General features: G+C 37.0%; 3 protein-coding genes, 1 long non-coding RNA gene and 1 pseudogene across 6 annotated transcripts; 1 reads left to right on the top strand and 4 right to left on the bottom strand.

Annotated features, from left to right (window-relative positions):
• Positions 1-2,636: 2,636 nt before the first annotated feature.
• Positions 2,637-5,088, top strand: LOC103455806 (cytokinin riboside 5'-monophosphate phosphoribohydrolase LOG8). Of its 3 annotated transcripts, XM_008395395.4 has the most exons (8): positions 2,637-2,764; positions 2,884-3,059; positions 3,626-3,723; positions 3,859-3,889; positions 4,166-4,265; positions 4,346-4,416; positions 4,501-4,644; positions 4,773-5,088. In XM_008395395.4, the coding sequence occupies exons 2-8, from the start codon at positions 2,949-2,951 to the stop codon at positions 4,893-4,895; spliced, it is 678 nt and encodes a 225-aa protein (XP_008393617.1). In that variant the 5' UTR covers positions 2,637-2,764; positions 2,884-2,948; the 3' UTR covers positions 4,896-5,088. The 3 variants fall into 3 exon arrangements, with proteins under 3 accessions (XP_008393617.1, XP_017178757.1, XP_008393618.1); XM_017323268.3 differs by lacking the exon at positions 2,637-2,764 and having other exon boundaries at positions 2,778-3,059; XM_008395396.4 differs by lacking the exons at positions 2,637-2,764; positions 2,884-3,059 and adding an exon at positions 3,341-3,477.
• A 1,407-nt stretch (positions 5,089-6,495) lies between these two features.
• LOC103455807 (probable magnesium transporter NIPA9) lies at positions 6,496-9,443 on the bottom strand. The gene is made up of 9 exons (XM_008395397.4): positions 9,089-9,443; positions 8,789-8,887; positions 8,506-8,635; positions 8,299-8,387; positions 8,145-8,201; positions 8,001-8,059; positions 7,608-7,728; positions 7,324-7,472; positions 6,496-7,021 (listed from the first exon to the last, which is right to left on the bottom strand). Exons 1-9 carry the CDS (start codon positions 9,197-9,199, stop codon positions 6,814-6,816), a joined length of 1,023 nt encoding a protein of 340 aa, XP_008393619.1. The 5' UTR covers positions 9,200-9,443; the 3' UTR covers positions 6,496-6,813.
• Positions 9,444-10,222: 779 nt separating this feature from the next.
• Positions 10,223-10,584, bottom strand: LOC139192348 (uncharacterized). The gene is made up of 2 exons (XR_011576455.1): positions 10,472-10,584; positions 10,223-10,366 (listed from the first exon to the last, which is right to left on the bottom strand). It is a non-coding gene; the product is annotated as an uncharacterized lncRNA (long non-coding RNA).
• Positions 10,585-14,618: 4,034 nt separating this feature from the next.
• On the bottom strand, positions 14,619-15,389 carry LOC103455808 (uncharacterized). The gene has a single exon (XM_008395398.4). It carries the CDS (start codon positions 15,165-15,167, stop codon positions 14,787-14,789), a length of 381 nt encoding a protein of 126 aa, XP_008393620.1. The 5' UTR covers positions 15,168-15,389; the 3' UTR covers positions 14,619-14,786.
• Positions 15,390-16,781: 1,392 nt separating this feature from the next.
• On the bottom strand, positions 16,782-19,401 carry LOC103455809 (eukaryotic initiation factor 4A-14-like; annotated as a pseudogene).
• Between the last annotated feature and the right edge of the window lie 5,163 nt (positions 19,402-24,564).

The following is a 24,564-nucleotide window of genomic DNA, read 5'->3' as shown; positions in this document are numbered from 1 at the left end:
TGTACCATACTTGACCAATCCTGAAACTACTGAGCACCGGTCAACGTTATACCGTCAAAGACCCAGAAGAGTTTCCATCCAACCAGGAGGCCAATCACAGCGCGACACGTGTTAACATCAGAAGCCAATCACAACACGACACGTGTCAATGTCAGAATGAAACTAGAAACTCTCTTCTATAAATAGAGATCATTCTATCACAATATTTCCTAATGTCATTTGTACTAAATCATTCACTTGTACTCACTAAATGAGAGCTTGAACCTATGTACTTGTGTAAACCCTTCACAATTAATGAGAACTCCTCTACTCCGTGGACGTAGCCAATCTGGGTGAACCACGTACATCTTGTGTTTGCTTCCCTGTCTCCATTCATTTACATACTTATCCATACTAGTGACCGAAGCAATCTAACGAATGTCACAAACTTAACACTTTCTGTTGTACCAAAGTTCTTACTGATTTTGTGCATCAACATATGTGATATTTAAATGATAAATAAAATAAGGGATTCTAATTATGAGATTCATGTTCGGACAATAAAAATTTAAGTGAAAAGACAAGTTAATTCACTGTTATGCTTACATGTTATTTCACGTCGTACGAAGTTATTGGTATACAACAAACACAAAACACACGATTGACAAAATTGATATCCATTTAAAAAAGGGATTTAATTCAATAAACAATCATTGAGTTTGGGAAAAAAATAAACAATCATTGTTCAACCATAAAGGCCACGAATAGTGGGAGTATTAATATTAATTAACAATGAGTCTGGACTAATCCGCCTTCCCAAATCTTCACCAATATTAATTCTAATTATTTTATTTGATTTGACAGACAAAAACAAAGATTTTATTTCTTTTTTTTTAATTTTAAATTCAACTCTTCTACACTAAACTACTCACAAAAGTGATGTAGATGATTTGAATTTGAGATTCATAAAAAAAAAAAAAAAAAAAAATCCTCTATCTACTATGATAATTTTCTACTTATGAGATTATTTCATTTTTTGTTAAAATTATTAATTAAGTCACAAATATGAAAGCAATTTAAGTAGGACGACTTTACTGTCATGTAACGTTTAGATTTGTTAAGATGATAACATGAGTAGAGGACGACTAGTGCTGCATTAGCGATCAAGCATCGTTGTAGCCCTCACCCAAATTCGAGGCACCCCAACCCTCTTTTCTCCATTTTCCCATCAGAATCTCGCTTAATTATTGACCAAAAAAAAAAGATAATAACATTTGTAAATTTCTCTCCATGTGTATAATTAGACGAACTTTCCGATAGTTCAAGTTCTCAAATATGAGATTAGAATCTGGGCATCAGATTTATTTAACAAAACACTTCAATTGTTACTTGATAATAATAAATTCGTTTCATGTAAATAATTATCGGAAAAAAAAACAGTTAACAAAACAATTCAATTGTTACTTGATAATAATAAATTTGTTTCATGTAAATAATTATCGAAAAAAAGACAGTCGGATTAGAAAGGAAATGAAGCATGTGGGTCTTCCTTGCTACACTTACCGGATATATAAGGCTATCTCCAACCGATGGCTGGCCAAATGGCTCGTTTTAGCCCTCTGGCCCTTCAAGATTCTCCAAGATATTAATATTTTAATGAACAGTACATGGCCATATTTGCCTTCGTCTCCAACCGAGGGCCAAAGGGCCAGATGACTCGTTTTAGTCCTATCACAAAAAACCGTCTCCAACTGAGGGCCATAGGGCCAAACATAATTTATTATTTAAAAACTACAACTTAAATTCAAATCCAATGGCTAAGTGACGTCAGCTAGCCGTTGGATTTGAATTTTTTTTTGCTATAAATAGGGTGGATATTGGGATATAATTCACACAACTTTGAATTCAAGTTTGCAATGAATTCCAACTTTGGATTCTCTTCAGATTCCAACTGGGGGTCCTCATCCAATTCCAAAAGAGAAGCAAAATTGGCGCAAATGAGACGAGAAGATGAGGAGTCTGATGAAGAAGTTCAAGTAAGGCGCAACAAACAAAGCATAGCAGCAGCCATGTTGTGTCAGCCAACTGAGGAACAACCTCAATGGGGTGGCTCTATTGCTAGTCGCTCTTACAAACCACGAAACTGAGCGATGACGCATGCCAATATGATGGAATTTAAAAAAAAAATGAAATAAATTTTGTGAAATAGAAGTTATAGGAAAAAAATGGAATTTAAAAAAAAATATGAGCCAAATTTTGTAAAATATAAGTTATAGAAAAAAAGTTATAGGAAGTTATAGAAAAAAAAAGGTTTAAATTCATAAAAACAAAAAAAAAATTTGAATACCACGGCTAGTGATTGGCTAGCCGTTGGAATTCAAATTAGTGTCGGTTTTAACCGATACTGTTCAAACTGATATTATATTAACATTGTTATTAGTGTCAGTTATAACCGACACTAATAATATAATATATATATTATTTTTGCTGGCTATAACCGACAGAATTAACAAAACATTAAAAAAAAAAATAGCCATCCCCGGGTGGGCTGGCTGGCTGGCTGGCAGCCAGCCCTCCATCCCTCTCCGATTCCGTGGGGCCCTCCCTGATTCTAGAGCCCTCTGGCCTAGCCCTCAGTTGGATACGATTTTCGGACTATTTTCGGCCCACTGGCCCTCTGGACCATTCGGTTGGAGATTGCCTAAAAGCCATCAAGCTCTAGAATTTGATTGATTTTATACCAATTTTAGGGTCAACCCATTTGTCCTTTCAAAGAACCCGTCTCGTATGCTCTCTCTTTCTCTTCCTCCATCGATTCTGCATAAAATTCTGTGCTTTTGCTGTTAAAATAACATATAATCTACATAAAACTTACCCATTTGTCTTGGTTTTTCTTGGGTTCAGTTCTTTTTTTCATAAGTGATGCTGAATTGACCACAAAAAGTATAAAAAAGTTGCGGACTTTGTGAATGGAAGAGAGCAAACGCAGCCAGTTCAGGAGGATTTGTGTGTTCTGTGGAAGCAACTCTGGCCGCAGGAAAGTGTTTAGTGACGCTGCTCTGGAGTTGGGCAATGAACTGGTATGCCTGCTTTTGTTCTATTCTTACACTCTCTTTGCTTATCTTTATTTAATCGTGTTTATTGTTGTTTAAGTGCTGGTTTTTTGGTTTAAAGATGTAATCTTTGATGAGTTTAAATCCACCTTGAGTTGTATTTTGATGGGTTTTTGTGTTTTTTTTGGTAATGGGATTGTTTTGGGTTTTTGTATTTTAGAGTTGTCAAAATGGCTACGTAATGTCTCCAAACGGAGAAAAACTTACCCATCATGTGTTGTTCGATACCCCCTTCTCTCTATATCTCTCTTCTGATGGGGAAGAGAGAGGACGGATTGGGGTTTTGGGGTATGTTTTGTGGAAGTTTCTTCTCCTCGAACCTGGTTTGTTCTGTTTGCTAAATAGGCCATTCTACAGTGGGACTACTCTTGTTCTGTGATTTCTGGTCAGGAATATTAAGCACTTTTGCAAAGTGTATATCTTTATGCAGATACATTGAATAAGGAATTTATGCTCTTTTGTTTACAATGCTTTATTTTCCCCTAAAGGATGATCTGGGAATTACTTGTTTACTTTGTTGGTGGATATTGCAGGTGAAAAGGAAGATAGATTTGGTGTATGGCGGGGGAAGTGTCGGGTTGATGGGTTTGATATCGCAGACGGTGTATGATGGAGGTTGCCATGTTCTTGGGTATGTATAAACGAAACTTTTGCTTTGAATTATAGTATGATTTGGTCTTTTACATCATAATATCAATGCAAACAATGTCTTTGTTGAACAAAAAAATGTCACTTAAGTAAAATCTTTCCTGCTTTTTACTTGCAGGGTCATTCCGAAAGCTCTCATGCCGCTTGAGGTATCTCTATATATCCATATACTGATCTCATCCTCGCCTTCTCTCGTCATTTGTAAATACGACCATTCATGATTGATTTCATGCTGTTTTTTCCCCTTAATTCTTGAAAATAGTTGATGTGATGTTTTCGCATTTTAAATGGGTCATCGTGCACATTCTTAGTGGATCCAGGAAAGAAATTTGCTCGTGGTCTTTTATTATCTCAGTTTTAGTTCTCTGTTTTAAAAGATAAGTTCAAATGGTTATGTGGTAGACTTTTATGGATAACTTTGACAGATATCTGGTCCATCCGTTGGAGAAGTAAGAACAGTTACAGACATGCATGAACGCAAAGCTTTGATGGCTCAAGAGGCTGATGCCTTCATTGCTCTTCCTGGTAATTACATTTCAAATTCTCACTAAAAACTTTATAAATTACAATTCTTATGCTTAGTACATTGTTAATTTTGGTTGTAGGAGGATACGGAACTATGGAAGAGCTGTTGGAGATAATAACATGGGCGCAACTTGGGATTCATAGGAAGCCGGTAATGCATCAGTTTCCGTTATTGAAAATGTTATGATTAGCTTCCTACTAATTAAATTTGAAACTTGAATATTACTCCATACAGGTTGGTTTGCTTAATGTAGATGGGTACTATAATGCCTTGCTTGCGCTATTTGACAATGGTGTCGAAGAAGGATTCATCAAGCCAGGTGCTCGGCATATAGTTCTCTCTGCTCCAACAGCCAAAGAACTTGTTGAGAAGATGGAGGTATAGTTATAACCTGACTTTTCTTTCCTGTCGATGAGTGAGCTTACTCGTTTCTTCATGGAATATATGTTTCTGGGTTCCAAAACAAAACAGAAGCCTTAATAAATCTTCAATGTTTACTTTGGCAGCAATACACTCCTTCCCATGAACATATTGCTTCTCATGAAAGCTGGCAAATGAAACAACTTGGTAAACGCGGAGCCATGAAAGCGCAAGGTGCAACTGTTATTGACGATAATTCTTTCACCTAGATTAATTCCTGCTGTGATTCATCAATACTTGAGTTGTGTGGAAGAAATCATTTCTATGAGGCCATGGACCTCTCCATTCCATTTACTTTTTCGTAGTGCTAGTTCGATTTCAAGTGAATTCATCCAGAGTCTTTCGTTGCATACTTTCGTTCTTGGTCGATTGAAATGGAAGGAAATTATTTACAGTTCCAAATAGTGCAGAACTTAGGCATCCTAAAACTTATTTTCTGTAGCTTGCATTCTCCCATAAGGAGCAATAATTAATACAAAAATTTATACTAATGATATGAAATGATAGTTAAGTTAAGAATCACAGCTTCTGTATTAAATCATTGAATTCTGCAAGGTCCCACAAAGTGGCTCTTGCCAGAATTAATTGGTCTACAAGTCATAATTTGAAGACTGAAAATCTCCCAAAGCTACTGTCTTGTCATTTTCGAAGATGCGGGAGAAATGTGTCCGCTCCCTTCCATCTATGTTATAATTTTTTTTCCCGTAAATCAGAGTATTTTAGAACATATATTGTCTTGTCAAAAAATAATTGTACTTGAAAATTATCAATTGCTTTTGGCAGAGAGGTATCCATTCCTTTGGGCCCCTTCTCTCTCTCTCTCTCTCTCTCTCTCTCTCTCTCTCTCTCTTCCTTGTGTTTGGCTATTTTGGTTACTGAACTCTGCCCTGTAGAGAATAAAAACAGAGTAGTACAATCATGGAGGCAAAACCATATGATATGTCACTCAAATACTCTAGAAGATCCCTTTCATATTTGTAATTTTTTGGGTAAAGGTTGGCATTTGCACGTATGGAAGTGCCAAACTACAACTCACATGCAATGCTTAGGAAATAGCCAACTGAGGGAGAAGACTTATCTACATCTTTGATACAATAGGCGTTATTGTAATAGTATCTTAAGCTAAAAACATCACGTTATGGGATAAAATTAACAATAGGGAATGACCTTTGTACGCACATTTTCTCCTTATGCACAATACTGTTTATTTTTTAGTTGTGATTCTTTTTTTATTTATTTAATCCAAATATCAAAAATAAAGAGGATTAGACAGAAAGAGAGAGAGAAGATGATCTATTATCGGTCTAAAATACTGCACAGTGACTTCCCACATGTAGGGCTGTCTATGATTAGTTTCCCTACAAATAAGAAAGTAGGGCAACTACAACTCGTGAGTGACATGACACATGGTGCCCTAGCAGAGCACACAATGTGTCCCATCCTAGTTGTGTTGGGTTTTTTTGTTTATTTATAATGCTTTCTCATCGATAGTGGTTGATTGCTCTAGTCCAAGTAATGGTGGACCTCAAGAGATGCTAGTGTTATGTCATGAATAACAAGAAAGACCTAAACCCTAGAGAATGGGTGTGTGTCGGTGTGAAATGGGGGTAAAGGGGTCGTCCCACGAAGTGAATGTAGAGGCAACTATCTATTTACTTGGGTCCTACGGCAACTATTTCTCTCTGCTCAGTTTTCATGTCTTGTTTTCGGCGTTATTGTCCTTATCATCGTAGTTGGGCTTGCCTGTACTACAGGAAATATCACAATAATGTTCTTAAAGAAACAAAAAGAAGAGGGAGAGCCCTCAAATAATATCGACAAGATTTGGGTGCTATTTGAGAGTACTCCTCGAAACAAAAGCAGGCATTGCAATTGAAAAGGTGCACCATTTTTTGTGAAAACGAACGAGTAATAAAAATTGAGATGTACGACTACCAAATGTTCACAAAATACGGTGTAAAGTTTTTTCCTGAGAGGAATGATGTCAAAAACTCATGGCCTCTGATATAGTAAGAATACCCTTTATACACCAGCTTTACCTAAACCAAAGGGAGTTGCTTCCCGTAACTTGTAAGTCCACCGATATGAGATCTTTTTTGCATATACAACCTCTCCGATGTGATCACATCAAGCCTTCTCTTTTGAAGCAGTTGGTATCAAATGATGCAGAGTTGCTGCCTGAATAACGGTGCTCGGGCTTCCATCCCTAACACGGATAGACCCGGGTTTCCTCTGATCAACACCACTCTTTAAAAGTTGTCGTAATGGTCGAGGAAGGCGTCGCATCAGTCGTGTTGAGCTCACAAGTAAAATCACACCAATAATTATGAGTAACCTGTGGTAGAAAATAATTTGGAGTAAACTTCACAGCAAAAATCCTTATTTGAGCACTTCAAACAATGAGAAAAGAGTTTTTGCAATTTGAGAATGAGAATGAGGAGAACAATACAATAACTTTGAAAACTGTATAGGGATGCAATCAAAAAAAAAAAAAAAAAGTTTCAAGAAGTGATAGTCAGGTTTCCTAAATGAAGCATGGTAGCTGATGAATCATGCCGCATACACCATACGTTTAGGAAGTTTTTAATAAAAACAAGTCAAGAATAAAAAATAGTCAGTATAGTTATTGTAATTTACCATCCAAGCATCAGTGAAAGACGAGCTGTTGGTGCTGAAGGCAATCTTTCACCCAAAGCAAGCATTCCAGCTAGTACACCAGTCACAATTGATGCCACAGCAGCACATGTAGACACTACTATTGCCCTCCCATGCTTTAAGCCCCAAGTCTGTCAAAAGAAATAACTCATTAACAACGACAATAACCAACTTATGAAACTACAAATTTATTTCATGGGACCGACATTCAATTTACGTGAGCACATGGATATGAAACTAGGAACTTGGTAAAGTGCTTAACATACCTGGTAATAAAACCCTGTACCACTACAACATATGCTGATTATCACACATATCGGGACCAGCATGCTGTGGAAACCCTGCTCCAAGAACACAAATCCCATCTTTGATATCACAGATGCCATCCTGCAATAAGATATGTGATAATTGCATTATAATTTTAAACATGGCTTGACAACAACAGCAGCTTCATGATTTAAATCAACAAGACTTAAAACTTTCTACGTTGTAACATAAAGTACACACAACTGACATGCTCAACACATCATTGACATCAACTAGCATGCACACTATAACTCATTATATGCTTTTTAATAATTTCCCTCCTAGAACTGAAAGATGAAAGAGATGAATCTATATGTGAATCGTGATCAGAAACATGCTGGACAGGATCATACCCGAACAAAATGCCAGATTCCAAGCCATATATAATTTCTTCAACAACTTCATATTCCATCTGTACCATGAGCAGGTATCAGTGAACTTGTAGTGGGCACCATACTCAAACACTAAAGATAGATGAAACGAAGTAATCAGCTTACCAACTCCTGTTCTTTGCGTTGACGTCTGTAGATGCGTAGCCACCCATTAAGGAGGACCTATTTAAAGAGGTCTTGCAGGGTTAGAATCATTACACTGCATAAACCCAAGTGTCCAACTATAAACATCAGATGATGCACGGTACAAGGTACCTACAAACAAGAAGGCGACTACAATTGCCAACCATGGTAGATGAAACACCGATATTGTGGAAGCCTTTTGCTCCTCACCTCCGGCACCAACCCCTGCAAATACAAAATCTCACACAAATTATTCTTAAAACAAAACACACAATCAAAAGTAATGCAACAGTTCCCAGCGAAGACAACTGAATTTTCAAGCATTGTGAAGAACTTACATTACCTATAGTGCCAATGCCTGCTAATGTAATCCCCATCCAGTCAACAGCATTCATCATTTCCTTCAGATAAAAATGGGAAAAGATTGAAAGAATTGCAAGTCCACACCCGGAAACCGGTTGTATGACAGACACCTGAAAAATACATCATCCAACATTCACCAAAATGTAGCACAACATTAATTCCAATCACCAAGTACGTAAACAAATTGCAGAAAGAAAAAAAAATCCCAAAAATCGAAACAATAAACAATGGAAAAATCCTAGCTTCGGAGTTGAAGCACTTACAGGAGCTAAAGACAATGCTCTCAACATTAACAAAGCTCCGAATATATCCATCATAAATCCTATCAGCCATGCTTTGTTCAACGCATACGCCCTGATCACCTGCAAACATATACAACATTCAAAATTTTGAAATTTTGTTGTAAATCCTGAAAATTTGGGAATTTGAAACGAAACCCAATTCCCAGTTGGAAACGAAATACCGGAATCCAAATCCAAAATTACAAATTGGGATTCGAACAGCAATCACAGAATCAATAAGGGCAAAATGGGCAAACCAAAAAGAAATGAAGGAGTACCTACCTTGAGCTTGAAAGAGAGAGGAGGAAGAATGACGGTGCCCTTCTTCTGGAGAATTTTGCCGATGTTGTTTCCGGCCGTCGCCGCCAGCGTTAGGAAGATCGACTCCCACATCCCTCTCCCTCTCCCTCTCTAAAAACAGTAAAAATTGAATCTTTGATTTTGGTTTTGCGTTACTGTTTTGGTTTTGGGTTTAGATTTATAAAGATGATTTGTTCGGGACAAAACAGCAAAACAGTTCTGGCAAACGTCCAGGGATTAAAGAATTAAGAATTTAATTACAGAAAATGCGCGTTGGAGAGAGGGAGATTAGTTTTTATCTAATTATCTGTTCTTAAAATTAAATTTAGGGTAAGATATTTGTATTTGTGACCCTATTATTCCGGTATATTCTTAATTTCAGTAGTGAGCATAAAGCTACATGTCGTATGAAGGAAACCCAAACCCCAAGTTAACATTTTTTTTTTTTTGAAGAAAAATGATAAGCACACATTATTTCTCATCATAAATTAGAATAGTTCATAATAAAATATCGTGATGTCGAAGAAATCTGGTGAATAAAAAAATTACTGTAAAGAAAATCATTGTAAGGTGAAAAAAAATTAACAAACACAAAATAACAAATGAGAAACTGGAGAATTGAAGTTTGTGACTTGTTCATGGTTGGTTGAAGGGTCAAAAACCAAACTCTTGTTGCTGACAATGACGTTGTATTGTTGTGATTAGTTCAGGTTGACAATTTGTCCCAAGTAACACCTCCTAATACCATACCAGAGGTTCAATCTCAACAAGACCATGCTGTGACACATTAATGTAATGTAAATTTGAACGGGATGTAATGTTTTTCTATTCCAACTAGTGAATGAAATCTCAAGTTTGAACTCCTCATTATTATTAGCTTTAAAGTAAAGAGCTGATTTTCACACACATTTCTTTATTTCTGACCATCAGAGTAAATTAATCAAACAAAAACAACGTAATTGAATAATAATGCGTATGAGGCGAAAATAAAATTGTAACGGATTCGTGTAACCTCTGTTGATCTCTCCGTTGTTTTGTTGGTTGTAGAAGGCAGGCATTGGTCTCTGCTGCATTTTCTTAATTATACAGAATCTTTAAAGTACTATACGCCTCATCTTTCCTTTGATCCATCAGTGTCAATTTCTTCTTCAAGCATTCTATATCTCTTTCAATGGCCTTCAATTCTCTCTCAACTTTCTTAACTTTTGGCGGCACCGCCAATAGTGAATTCGTTACTTCATCAACCTTCTTGCCGCTTACCTGCAATATTGTGTAAAGAAATTAAATCAGAAAGTCAGTAGGAAACAAATTTCAAAGTTTTAACTTTACTCTGTTTCATGAGTTAGAATTATGTTTATATGTTACTTTGATTTGTTCTTGTAACTCTTTTTCGAACTCAAAGAATCCCAAATCGTTCCCTTGGAATTGGCAAGAGCATTTGCAGCAGCATTAGCGTTAGCATTATCACTTGCCTAATCAGCAATGGCTTCATCATCCCGTTACCCTTGATGTCTCAATTGACATGACATGCATTGCCGGCATCTAAGTTATTCCGAAATAGTAGGCAAAGTGTTGGCAAAATGCTTGTGTGCCACATTTGTACAAATTATTTTTGTACATCTTTCAGATTTGATGGTGTCAGCAAGAATTGGCACTCAACTGCTTCAATCTAGAAGTAGAGTTGGTTGATCAAATGTCAACGATGTTTTGGCGTGTCGAGACAAGCCTGATATGCATTTTTCTAACACTTTGACACTTTAATTCTCGCATCGTGGCACACCAAAATATCTCTGTTGGCATGCCTTTGCCGACGCTTTGCGTGCTTGGCATGATGAGAATGTCATGACATGCATTTATGAGATTAGGATGCCATGACATGCATTGTCGACATCTAAATTACTCCAAACAATAGGCAAAGTGTTAGCAAAATGTCGGCATGCCACGGTGCGAGTGTTAGAGTTAGCGTGTCAAGACATGACATGTCATGCATTCTATTGACAACTTGCGAGACTTGTTATGACATGCATTTTTCTCACACTTTCACATGCTAACCCTTGCATTGTGGCACGCTAAAACATCGTTGTTGGCATACGATGACATGTCATGCAATGGATTTTGCTGACATTTTGTGCACTTGGCATGTGATGGGAATATTATGGGATTAGGACACCATGACATGCATTGCCGACATCTAAAATATTCCGAAACAGTAGGCAAAGTGTCTCAATTGACACAACATGCATTGTCGATATCTAAGTTATTTCGAAATAGGTGGCAAAGTGTTGGTAAAATGCTGGCGTGCCACAATTGTACAAATTATTTTGGCACATTTTTCAGACTTGATGGTGTCTTCAAGGATCAACACTCAGCTATTCTAGAAGTAGAATCGGTTGATCGGATGCCAGCTTGTTCTGGCATGCCACGATGTGAGGGTTATCATGTCTAGACAAGCCATGAAATAAAGACGTTGTTGGCTTTCGAAATTCTCCTTCGAATTCTCTCCGATAAATGGGCTCCGTCACTCGTTGATCAAGTACGTAAGCCTCTCTTTCTCTCCTCTCCAAATTCTTAGTTTCAGTTTCCTAAATTTTATGAGAAACCAAGCAGAGCATTAGGGTTTATAGAGAGAATGCATGACGTGTCATGACATGCATTTAGACGACAATTCACTATGCTTGTCATGTTGTGGTCAACAACAATGTTCTGGCGTGCCCCAATATGAGGGTTACAGTCAAGCACGCAAAATGTCAGCAAAATGCCAGCAAAATGTTGCCGTGTCAAGACAAGCCATGACAAGCCATGCCAAGATCGCAATGTTGGCAAAATGCATGTCATGACATGTCATCGCATGCCAAAAACGATGTTTTGGCGTGCCACGATGCGAGGGTTAGCGTGTCATGATGCAAAAAAATGATGTTTTGGCATGCCACAATGCGAGGGTTAGAGTGTCAAGACAAGTCATGACATGCATTTTTATTTGCACAGCTTCTTACCGGTAAGAAGACATTCAATATCTGAGCTGAATATTTACACAGTTTCTTACCAGTAAGAACACATTCATTATCTCAGCTGAATATTTACGAAGTTATTACCGGTAAGAACGCTTTATATAGTTGAGTAACTCTAAGAGAACTTAAAATTTCTTGTTTAATCTTACATCTAAATAAGGCGGAGGATAAGAATTTTTCCCAATGGTGGAAATGAACCAACAACCTCCTACGGTCTCTCATCAATCTCTTTCAAAAGCTGCTTTTCCTCCGCCAAACTGTTTGTTTCATGTACCATGCGGAAATTCTTTTTCTGCAGAATCCATGATCACATTTCCAACAAACTCAAAAGGCTATATAATCAAGAAACATTTACATACCGGCGCTGGTACCTAATAAGTAAAACTCTTACATGTTTAGAGATCTCTTCTCGCGGCAAGAAGGGCATCATTGGTTTTCCTTGATGAGCTTTGTTTGCAAAACGAAGCAGAAACAGTTGCAGTATATTCATTTCCTCCCTCGCCATAGCCAAACTGAATTCGAGTCTCCATTCATGGTTATTTGGTTCTTTCAACCGAATCCTATCACACTGTTAATACATAAATTTCAATAAAATATCACATTCTTAATTCGTGATCGTATTTGATGATTGAATTAGGAAATGCAATCAAATAACTTCATGCAGATTGCACACATACAATCTTTTTCGTTAAAAGCTATATTCAGCTCAGTTGTATCTCGACTAATCTCTTCCTTCAGCTTCTGAGCCTCTTTAATTCTGACTTTTAACTCTTTTGAGTCCTGATTCAGATTTTCATACAAAAAATTGCCTCTCCTTCGCTTTCAAGTACCGGCGCTATTTGTGTAGAAATCGCTTCCCGTTGCGCCGTAGTGTTGGCTTTTCCGGATGTTTAGATATTCAGGCACTGCAAATGATTGAGACAAAGACAATTTGACTGGGAATTTTGAGCATTCTGACTTAGCAAGGAGATGCTATGCTGTCCTATTAATATTTAGCTAAAAGCACTTGCATCCCACGCAAAGAATTCAGTCAACTGATTCCAAAACCTTGTTAAACAGTTCCCATTGAATAGTATAATTTCTTTTCCTTGGGGTGGCATTGAAAATTAGGAGCAAAATACGGTCAGAGTCTCTGAGATTTGTTCAAGTGAAAGTATTACATTCTCTTGGTTCCAAGTCCAAAACAGGCGCATTCAGTCATTCAGGCGTCGAATCCCGTTCTGTGTGATCAGAGACCAGCTGATCGACCGGCACACACTACCGATCTGATCCTGTTTTGTGGATCGATCAGCTGTATCCAATCCCACAAAACAAAATTGCGCTTCTGAAAGATTTTCATGGAGCCCTACCACGGAGTTTAGATTATTTCTTCTTCAACCTATGGTGCCCCAACACTGTGAATCATTGTACATAAATGCCAGCCGATGGTCTAGTTGTTCCAATTGCAGGATTATTAGCCATTTCCCAAAGACAAAAACAGGAAACACTGAAAATAATTGAGGGAGATGATTTATCTTTTCATCAATTCAAGCCGGCGAGGAGAAATGAAACACGAGATTTCGAGTGTAATGATATTCTTAACTACTCGGGCTACAAGTCTTTTGCGGAGAAAATGGAGATCATGGAAACAGTTGCAATGGCATTATGCACATGGGATGTCAGAAATTCCAAAGCCAAAAACCTCATAGGTTGGTCTTGCTCCTAAAATCATCTCAACCACAAAAATACTTGGTCTTGTGAGGAGTCAACCAACCCAATGGCTAAAAATCATTCACAATAGAAATTGGTGAGAATCTTGCATACAACCGGAGATATAACCTCAGATTCATATTACACTCATGTGGCAGTCACATCTTTCTCTAGAAACACTGAAACAGCCATGGATGATGCTTAGAGCCCTTTGGAGTTGCTTCTCTATAAAACACTTCTGCTAATAAGTGCTTATACTAAAAGTACTTTTGATTATTAACACGTTATGTGAGACATAAGCACTTCTAAGTTTTCTGCCAAATAAAATCAAAAGAGTTTTTGCCTATCAAAAAGCGCTTCTTGCCCTTCCGGAAAGGATTCCAAACAAAATCGTAGTAATCAAGCAAGATTATTGCTTAATATGCTGATGCATAAGTATTGACCAAAAAAAATATGCTGATGCATAAGGTTTGGTAAGAACCACCATTTCAGGTTACCAAATTCAGGCAAGTTTTTCGACACTGGTCAAAAAAATGAACAATGATTTTTTAGCACCTATCAGGTTGCAGGTTGCAAAGTGAGGCACACAACAAAAAGGCTAAATATGAAAGGAAAGGGAAAAAAATTAGAACATCCAGATTTACATAGTACATAAAACCTCACACCAGAACAGAGAATCAAACTCCTGAACCAATTTGAAGGTGATAAATATCAATATCTCCAAACAAGTAGTCCACAAAGTACGCTCAGCGTACCTCAAAGCGTTTAACTTTTAACGAGAACAGTACGGATATTTATAAAAGGTGACAAATTGATTCAAAACCAGAAACAAGACCATCCAATTTACGATTCAGTCCCGTATATTAACTTGCACCAAACCCAAATCATGTTTTTTTTTTATACGATCACAACCATAAACTCAATTCAAGACTTAGAAATAGAACAAAAGCTAAATATTACCCACAAAAAAAAGCACTTATTAATCACCACCAGCCATAAAGCACTTGGGTGTACTTATCTTTAAGCCACCTGAAGCTTTTCCTGAACGAGCCCTTCATCTTCCCCTCCACAGAATACATCTTGTAGCTCGCAACCCTCTTCTTCCTCTGCAACTCCGGATCAGCCAGGATCCCCCAACTGGAAGACGACCCAGAAATGCTTTTCCCTTTTTTCAGCTCCCTGTTGTTGTAGTTATAATTATGATTAGCCATCTGGGTTTGTGCATATGAAGCACTGTAGCTCCTCAGCTCATAGGAGGAAGTGGTGGGTGGCGGCCTCGTTGGGCGACCATAGTAGTTTACCACCTGCATATTATTCCCTCCGCCGCCGTACGAAGACCTTGATCTGCTGTAGTCTTCTTCCATGGTGACAGAGAGAGCTTTCAAACCGTTTGATGGGTTTGGATTTGTGGCAGATGAAGAAGAAAAGTAATAGCAAAAGACTATAGAGAGATGTTTTGTTTGGATTTCATTTTTTTCAAACTTTTTTATTGGGTAAAAGCTGACCTTATGAGTGATTCCAGATGGCGTGTTTCGCGGGGAATCATGTTGTCTGTCTGCGACAATGTTTGCTAATATTTATTTTTAAGAAAAATGAATGAAATTTTTTTTGAAAACTTTGAGTTTTAATTAAAATGATAAAAATGTATTGCAAGTGAATAGTATTATAAATGACTTTTTAGAGTAAAAATATAATTAACGTTAAAAGTAAACAGTACCAGAAATGTTTCGTTAAGACTTCCTATTTTTTATCTGTCGACCAAGAAAAAGATGAATTTTATGCATAAAGGAATGAAGGCTTATTTTTTGAAATGTGCCTTACAACTCAATTTTATGCTATGAAGAAACTAGTTTTGTTCTTATTTGTGGTCATCTGATCAAATGAATTTATATATTATACTCGTTAGACTAAATGAATTGAAAATAATTAAATAATAAAATTAACAAAAATGTAAAAAAAAATAAAAATAAGTGTGTGTAAAGCACCACTTTTTAAGAATCCAAAAGTTATTTCAAATTTGAATATGTTTCAACATGAAGTAATTCCCAAGGAAATATACACAAATAGAATAGTTGTTAATTTTTAATCAAAAACAGAATTTTGAGGAACGCTAGACACACAATAATAGAATGGATAAAATCATAAAATAATTGAAGCGCAAGAGAAAGAAGAAAAAGGTGTGGGATCAAGTTGCCTTCTTTAGTTGATTTCATTCCTGATTTTTCAAATAATCGGTTACACATTTGAATGTACAACCCATATTTTATTTAAAATTTCATGTGTTTGTAAATACGGATGAATTGGAATACTTATCATGCTCATCATCCATCCGTAAACCTACAATATTTAAGACGCTCAACTTTCAATAGCCACACTATTTGTTGTAAGAGTTGTCAACAATTATTTGTTATAGAGTAATGCTATTCATACCATATTTTTATACCACATTTTTATACCAAGCATCTGATGTGTATAACCACATCATTTGAAAAATTTGCAAAACCCAAAGAATGAAGGAGAAAGACTCATCGTATACCATAATTTTCATTTAATTAACTAGTTTTTTTTAATTATTAGTTTATTAAATAATGAATTAAATTTAAAAATCTGATTAATTCAAATGATATGGTTGTTCACATTAAATGACACATAAGATGATATGAAAATGTGGTACAAAAACATGGTATAAATAGGAGGAACCTCATCAACCTTTTCCTCCTTTTATTCTTTTCCTCCTTTTAATTCACATCAATCCCCAAGTTTTCTTTTTCACAATGACTTCAACTAAAAAAAACAAAGAACCTTATTCTTCTTTTGTCTTTAATTATGAGTTCAACCCTTTTACGTTTGGGTCATTTTGCTCGAGCAATATCTGCACTTCCGACGTTGTAAATACATGAGGATATATATCTGGTTGTGGATAAGGATCCCTTCACAACACAAACAAACAAATCTCAAAAGTCAAAACTGCATCAATCTGTCGAGAAGTTTCTATGACTCCAACGTAATATTCCATCTCAAGAACCAGACATAGAACAGTTTAATGCTGCAAAACCGTCTTACATACTAAAATTACAAAAAACACGCAACAAAAATTTCGACCAAAAACTTTCAAGTCGTTTTTTCCACACCTGAAACGGGAATACCCCAGTTCCAAGTAAACCATGCTAAAGAATCGCCCCCAGACCTACAAGAAAATAAATACGGCTTCGAAATTTCAAAGCCAATTTACCAAAACCAATGCAAAACCTTATTTAGAGCAGATCAGCAACATTTGCCGGCAGTTCCTCAATGATAACATTATAAAACTTCTGGATATCAAACAACATCCTGTCATCGTCCTTGGTGACGAAATTGATGGCAACACCCTTCCTCCCAAACCTCCCACTACAACCAATACGATGGAGGTAGTTCTCCGGTTGTGTTGGAAGGTCATAATTAATCACAAGAGAGACCTGCTGGACATCAATATCACGGGCCAAGAGATCAGTGGTTATGAGCACACGAGAAGAACCAGACCGAAACTCTCTCATGATAATATCTCTCGTGTTTTGGTCCATGTCTCCGTGGGTGGCAGAAACTGTGTGATCACGGCTGCGCATCTTGTCTGTTAACCAATCAACTTAGCGCCTGGTGTTCACAAAGATGACACTCTGGGTAATTGCCAAGGTCTCATAAAGATCACAAAGTGTCTCCAGTTTCCAATCCTCTTTCGCAACATTGACATGAAACTGCTTGATACCTTCAAGGGTGAGCTCGTCACATTTCACCAAAATCCTTCCAGGTTTGTTAAGAACTTCCTAGTAATATCAAGGGCCTCTGGTGGCATTGTGGCAGAGAAAACCCCCACCTGGATTTTCGGTGGTAGCAGCTGGAAAATGTAATAGATCTGAAAACATGAAATGGGATTGTTGGTACAATCACCACTTAACCAAAATAGCACGCAAACTAAACGAAAATTTAATATTGAAAAATCACCAAACTCATTTTTTGTAGCAAGAAGCATCGGCACACAGAAGAAACAGAATACAAATGAAAAGGAAATTAAGGACCTGATCCTTGAAACCTCGTGAAAGCATTTCATCTGATTCATCTAACACAAACATCTTAATGTAATTAGGACGAAGAGACTGCCTTCGTAGCATGTCAAATACATGACCAGGAGTGCCAACAACGACATGGGAGAGAATGCGTTGATCTCCACAAACACTGGTCCCACCAACACAAGCATGAACCTTGACACCAAGATGGTCACCCAGTGCTCTCATAACCTTTTCAATCTGTTGAGCAAGTTCGCGTGTGGGTGCAAGAACTAATGCCTGGCAATCAAGTAAGCCATAATCAAGCAGCAGCAAAATCCCAGAGCAGAATGTCGCTGTTTTTCCAGTTCCAGTTGTGCCGGATGAATCACATCAAGTCCCTTGCAGAAAGGAACAATTCCCCCTTGCTGAATTGCAGAGGGGTTCTCAAAACCTTAAGAAAAAGTTTGGACCATCTATCAGCTTTCCATTCTACTACAAGGATGACTTGCATTCGTAGTACCAACAACAAGCATATGAATAAGTGTGTGTGTAAATAGAGAAGAGGCAGTGGTAAATGGTATAGCATTTCACTTCAAGCAAAGGACACACCATTCACTTCTCGCGTAAACAATCTTACAAGTCACAACCTAAAATATGAGACCAACTCTTCATTTTCCATATAAAAAAATACTCGTACAATTACACACACAACGCGAAGCTCAATTGATGCAAAATGGAGTTATAAACTTGTATCTCCCTAACACGCTGAAAAACTAATATCACCTGATCAGGCAAGTCCAGCCAAAAATTTCCCAACAGGTTTTGAAAAGTACCATACTCGGAAACTCTTAATTTCCCAAGAAAACAAATGTAGCGTTGTTTGATTTACCATATGCATAGATGCCTCGAAGAAGGTTCTCCTGCAATCCCATAGCGTCAAAGCTGTCATGAACCTCATCATACGATGTGAAAAACTCTTGCCAGTCACCTCCGAGTCTGGCCCCATCAGTTCAACAAAACAAAAATAAATCTTTATAATTGGCAACACAAAATACGTAGCGTGTGAAAACACCGAATATAGGAATCAAAGAAGAGTACGAGAGAGGGAGGGAGGAAACTTACAACTCACTCATTTTAGCATCATACTGACGAGCATCAAATTGGGATCCTTCCGGTGCCACAGCAGCCATAACTGAAAATATCAACCACGAGACATCACGCTTCCAATTGTAACGCACATTTCTGATTTAATCTCACTCAAATTATACAGTAATCGCATTTAAGTGTTTCCATCATCTTAAAACTGAAAGCTGCATCCTTTCTCCAAATCAAACTTTTTATACAGGAACCTTCATTTCTTATGATTATTTTTTCTGGGAATCTTGAAAAATCAAATTCAATACCAACAATAAAATGAGATCCCTTAATCTGAAACCGCAATGTTAAGCAGTTCATACAATTTCTGCAAAAGTTTCCATCTTTTGGCGCAAAAGAAAAACCCAAATCAATAACAATCACATATGAATATACATCCAATCTATCCACTACGAATAAAAAAATGATATGCAAAAAGGTCGAGAAATTCAGCGAGAGCATGACTAAATTAGCTTATAAAAAGGAATTAAATACATAAAAACAGATGGAACCTGATAGCAGTTGGGAGTTGGACGAAGTGATGCGTTTTGATGACGGGGGTGTGCGATTGATTTAAGATTAAGGGCTGGTTTGGTATTGCTGTGCTTTGGAAAAAAACTGCTTCTATTGTGCTTTGAGAATAAGCGGTTGTGAAATAAAGTTGTAGAGTGTTTGGTAAATTTTTTTGTAAAAATGCTTTTGAAAAAAAAAAGGCAGTATTATAGTATTTGGTAAATTTTTATGTAAAACAGATATGAAAAAAAGTCGGTTTATCAAAGCTGAGTTTTGCAACTTCTTGTTTTTGGCTTTTTTTTCACAAAAAACTGTGAAAAAAAGCTGAAGCTGAATGTTTACCAAACACAAAAAAGCTCTCAGCTTTTTTTTATACCAGTTTTTTTCAGAATCACCTCACTACCAAATCAGGCCTAAGGTTTTCCCAAACTCCTCGGATCTCTGTGTGTAATTTTGGTTGGAGGAGTTGAGGAACGCAACAATGCAGAAGAAGGAGAAGAAGATGAAGAGTAGAGAAGGTGAAATAGTCGCACGTGAAGGTTATTAGAGCAATTCCAGCGTGTTTAATAATTGGCAATTGGCCATTGTATTCCCTCCCGTGAATAATAATTGGCTTTAATAAAGCGAAATGTTATTGGAACTCCAAAAATCTCATTTTACATCCTTTGTATTTTTTCTTTTCAAATATAGAAAGTTTGAATTGTATAATGAGATTTTTGAAGTGCCAATAACAATTCCCTTAATAAATAGTAATTACATTTTGTATTTTCATCCCTAAACTGAATAGCTAAGGTAATAGGTAATAAATTTTAGTATTTTTTATTTTATAAAATAATAAAAAATAATTTAAATTTAAATTTCGAATCAGATTTTTAACTGATCTTGTCACGCCACGTGTCATTATCCAAAAGTACAATTTTTGTGAATAGATTTCAATAAGATTTTTAATCAATTCCGTTGCGCGACATGTATTGTTGAAAATACTGAAATGTGGTGTAAGGTGGGAGAAAATAGTACGGTATTTATAATTTTTCGGATTTTTTAATTAGTTTAAAAAAATTTATTAACTTAATTAATCTGGACCGTCAGATTACAAAAAACTTGAAATCCAACGGTCCAGAATGAGACATGTGACCCACCCGAACATTTTTTTTTTCTAAAAGTTTTTTAAAGTTGAAAAAACTGGATTGTTGATCTTGAAATCAAACGGTCCAGATTCAAAGTGACTGAGTAGGGCTGACACGCTGGCCCTATAGTCTAAAAATATGCTCGAGACACGCCCCCACGCGCCTGACACAAATTTTTTTATAACGTGATTGACGTCAGCCTTGCATCACTCATCATTAGGCACTCAGGCCTTAGATTCCTGCCTACCCTTTCTCATGGGCTCCCCCTTAGCCCAATTGCCCGAATGGGCTAGAGCTAGTTTAGGAGGGGATTGGATTGCAAATGGAGCTTGTCCACAAGGCAAAAGAGCATGCTGGAAGTGCTCTTATGTGAGGGATCTTCGATGTATTAATATTTTTAATTTTCTGGTTTTGCCCTTGTAGTTTTGTTCTTACTTATTGTTGTCGGATTACACGCGTTATGATGCGTCTGTGGTTGGTTGCCATGTATATTCCTAGCTTTATTATTTTCTTTCTTAAACTTCATTTTTATCTTTTTTTTAATACAAACAATATTCTACTTTAAATTAATTTAAATTTTCCAAAGAAATTTTGAACTTAGATGCATGAGAAGTACATTTTAATCTGACTAGTGTAGTTGCACAAAAGTATGTTACATAATTAGAAGAAAAACTTAAAATAGTTCAATTACGACATGTCACTCACTCTCTCGACTCCCCGTTATTTGAATTCTCTTATCTTTTTCATCTTTTTCGGGGGAGTCGAGAGTTCTTGGACACCAAATCCAATGTTTTGTGGCCATGTATGGAGTCGTGCATTTTTCTTGCAAAGAAAGGTGGTAGTAAGTCCCATCGTATTTGTGAGTATTGGGCTCGAATTTGATAGTTGTTGAGTATTGGGCTGATGAGAAGTGCAAGGTGAAAGCCCAAATGGGTTGATTTCCTAATTATTTCTTTTTGGCCCAAAGCTCCTACAATTATTTTTTGTTTTGTTTTTAAGGTAACAGTTGTGTGATACAACGATATTATAACGAATGTGTGACTTGTACACTACTAACACCATATAATTAAGTATCAAACTCATTTAAATAAGTCGAACATGAGACTTTTTACTTCTAGATGAAGAAGATAATTGCTAGACCATAGGACTAGCAGTTGTTTGAACAATACAAGAATCACATATTGAAGAATTGATAAACCTACTGACAACAAAAAAAGTTGATAAACCTAAAGGTGACTCATATTAAATAGTTCCACTTACGTCTAAGACCATTGAAACTTTTTGTGATAAACCTCTCACTTGTTATGTTGTGCAGGTTATTAGATGCAAATTGAGCGACAATATCAGTAGGGTTAGTAAGGGACGATGGCTGAGTTTATGAAATCTTGACTAATATAGTATTAGAGTGAATTGATTGATCAATTGAGCCAGCTGGATCTTTACCTTGGCTTGCCTAGATTACCATTTTCAATGCTTTGTTTTGCTTTCGTCCATAAAAAATCGATGTGAAATTAGCTACATGTGTGGTCCACAATGTAGTGGTTCCACATTAAGGGGTGTGGTAGAACACAAGAATCTCATAATACAATAGAATTGAAGATTTTGGCTAATTACAATGGTTTCACTTTGAATACCACCGAGATTTTTTTGATAAAATTTCACGCCTACATACTATTAACCATAGTCATTAGTGATGACATGGTTACTTAGTAATGAAGAATATAGTTAGTTGAAATGTGTTGGTATGTTGTCATAAGGATAAGATTGGTTAGTATAGTTAGAAGGGTATTATTGTAATTAGGTTATATGGCTATATAAGGGATTGTATAGCTATCATTTCCTTAAGTTCTTTTGTATATATTTTCTCCATTTTTAATCAATACAATCTTTCTGGTTTTTCTCTCTATCATCTTCATCTTCTTTTGTACCAATTCTTCATCTTTTACAATGTAGTTAATATGATATTAGAGCCACCAGGCTCACGCCATGGATTCTGGTGGTTACACTTCTCATTAGTTTCATCTATTTCTCTTTTTACTCTGTTAGAGATTTCGTTAATTTCTTTGGTGCTTCCGCAATCGTTCAGTTCATTCTGTAGTTTCTGGATAAATTTTTGTTCTGGGTTGTGATCAGAGATCATAAATTTTCGTTGAGACCTCCCTCTCCCTCAAGGCGCGCGCGATCGATGCGACCTCCTTCTCCGTCGTCTCATTCTTGAAGAAATCGCTCTTCTGAGCAAGAAATTCCAACACCTTCTCCACTAACCCTAGAGGGACGCCTGCGAAGGCTTCGTCTCGGGCGAGCTCTGTTCCTCTTGGCGCCATGGATTCGATAAAAGTTTGAGAATTTGAGCGGAGTCTTTCGATCCTGATTCTTCCGCTGTTATCGTCTTCAAGGGTTGTTGCAGAGGTGCGAAATCAGAGTGTTGTTCAAGATTTATGGTGGTTCTTAGGCGACTGGGCTACAAAGCTGTTCGACGGATTGTTCGTGGCTCTTAGGCGATTGGGCTACAAAGGTGTTTGACGGATTGTTCGTGAGTTGTGTTCGAAGATTTGATTCGTATTAGGTTATATTGTTCATATTTTCTTCATCTGGGTCCTTTTCTCGAATTTGATTTGGGGATTTTGGTTATGCGTTCTTCTGAATTGGTAAATGAATTCTGGTATATGGGTTGTGCGATAGATAATTGAAGTGTTGATAACAGTCATTTGGAATTGTTTGGTGATCTGAAATGCTTATTTCTTGAAGCTGTGGTCTTTGATGTACTTTCGAGGTTTAATTGAAGTGAAGCTGTGGTCTTGATGTGTTGATCTCTGCAAGTATTAGTTGTCTTGTCGATTTAAAGAAGAAATTGTCATTCTTTCTATGAATCTTGGAGTCTCCTAAGTTGCAGTATGATTTGGAGTTTCATTCTCCTAAGTTGCAGTATGATTTGTGTTCATGGAGTGTCAGTCTCCTTATTTGGTATCTTTAGTAGAAGTGTGAGATTTGTGTTGTGCTTTGGAGTGTCATTCTCCTTGGTAGATTTAGTTTCTTGGGAGTGTCATTCTCCTTGGTAAATTTAGTTTCTGGGAGTGTCATTCTCCTTGGTAGATTTAGTTTCTTGGCAGTGTCAACTATGGCTTCTCAGTTCACAGTCGAAAAGTTGGGTATGTTCAGACCAAGACCACGTAGCACAGCTCCCTATATGTGGTACCATTAAGTGGCGTTTGAGTAACAAGAGTGCAAAGGTCAGACAGCAAGCTGCAGATCTTATTTCAAGAATTGATGTTGTCATGAAGCAGTGCCAAGAGGAGCAACTGATGGGTCATCTTGGTGTTGTCTTGTATGAGTATTTGGAAGAAGAGTATCCAGAAGTTTTGGGATCAATTTTGGGAGCGCTGAAGGCAATTGTGAATGTTATTGGTATGACAAAGCTGACTCCTCCTATAAAGGATTTGCTTCCCAGGTTGACTCAAATTTTGAAGAATAGGCACGCGACAGTCTAGGAGAACTGGATTGACCTTGTTGGTCGTATTGCTGATTGCGGTGCTGAGTTTGTTCCAGCAAGGGATTGGATGAGGATTTGTTTTGAGCTTCTTGCGATGCTCAAGGCTCGTAATCTTCCACCACAACATGGCATGAGGGGAAAGGCAGTAATTGGCACCCGATGGTATTCATTTGTTTGGGGTTTTCTGCAGTGTTCTTGAAGCATTGCAAACATCTTGGTCTTGCAGTTCCAGATCAGTTTCAATGTTCTAGCTCATTCAACCTTCACTTGGCTACACCAAGTTCAGTTTGAGGGGAGAGTATTAACCATAGTCATTAGTGATGACATGGTTACTTAGTAATGAAGAATATAGTTAGTTGAAATGTGTTGGTAGGTTGTCATAAGGATAAGATTGGTTAGTATAGTTAGAAGGGTATTATTGTAATTAGGTTATATGGCTATATAAGGGATTGTATAGCTATCAATTCCTTATGTT

Source organism: Malus domestica, chromosome 15 (genome assembly GCF_042453785.1).
Source record: "Malus domestica chromosome 15, GDT2T_hap1".
In the NCBI taxonomy this organism is placed as follows: Eukaryota; Viridiplantae; Streptophyta; class Magnoliopsida; order Rosales; family Rosaceae; genus Malus; species Malus domestica.
This window is presented reverse-complemented; position numbering and strand designations above follow the sequence as displayed.

Coding starts and splice junctions, on each gene's coding strand:
- LOC103455806 (XM_008395395.4), top strand. CDS start 2,949: ATGGAAGAGAGCAAACGCAGCCAGTTCAGGAGGATTTGTGTGTTCTGT. Junction 3,890..4,165: donor AAGCTCTCATGCCGCTTGAG/GTATCTCTATAT, acceptor TAACTTTGACAG/ATATCTGGTCCATCCGTTGG. Junction 4,417..4,500: donor TTGGGATTCATAGGAAGCCG/GTAATGCATCAG, acceptor TACTCCATACAG/GTTGGTTTGCTTAATGTAGA.
- LOC103455807 (XM_008395397.4), bottom strand. CDS start 9,199: ATGTGGGAGTCGATCTTCCTAACGCTGGCGGCGACGGCCGGAAACAAC. Junction 7,729..8,000: donor GAATCTGGCATTTTGTTCGG/GTATGATCCTGT, acceptor ATCTTATTGCAG/GATGGCATCTGTGATATCAA. Junction 7,473..7,607: donor GTACAGGGTTTTATTACCAG/GTATGTTAAGCA, acceptor TTCTTTTGACAG/ACTTGGGGCTTAAAGCATGG.
- LOC103455808 (XM_008395398.4), bottom strand. CDS start 15,167: ATGGAAGAAGACTACAGCAGATCAAGGTCTTCGTACGGCGGCGGAGGG.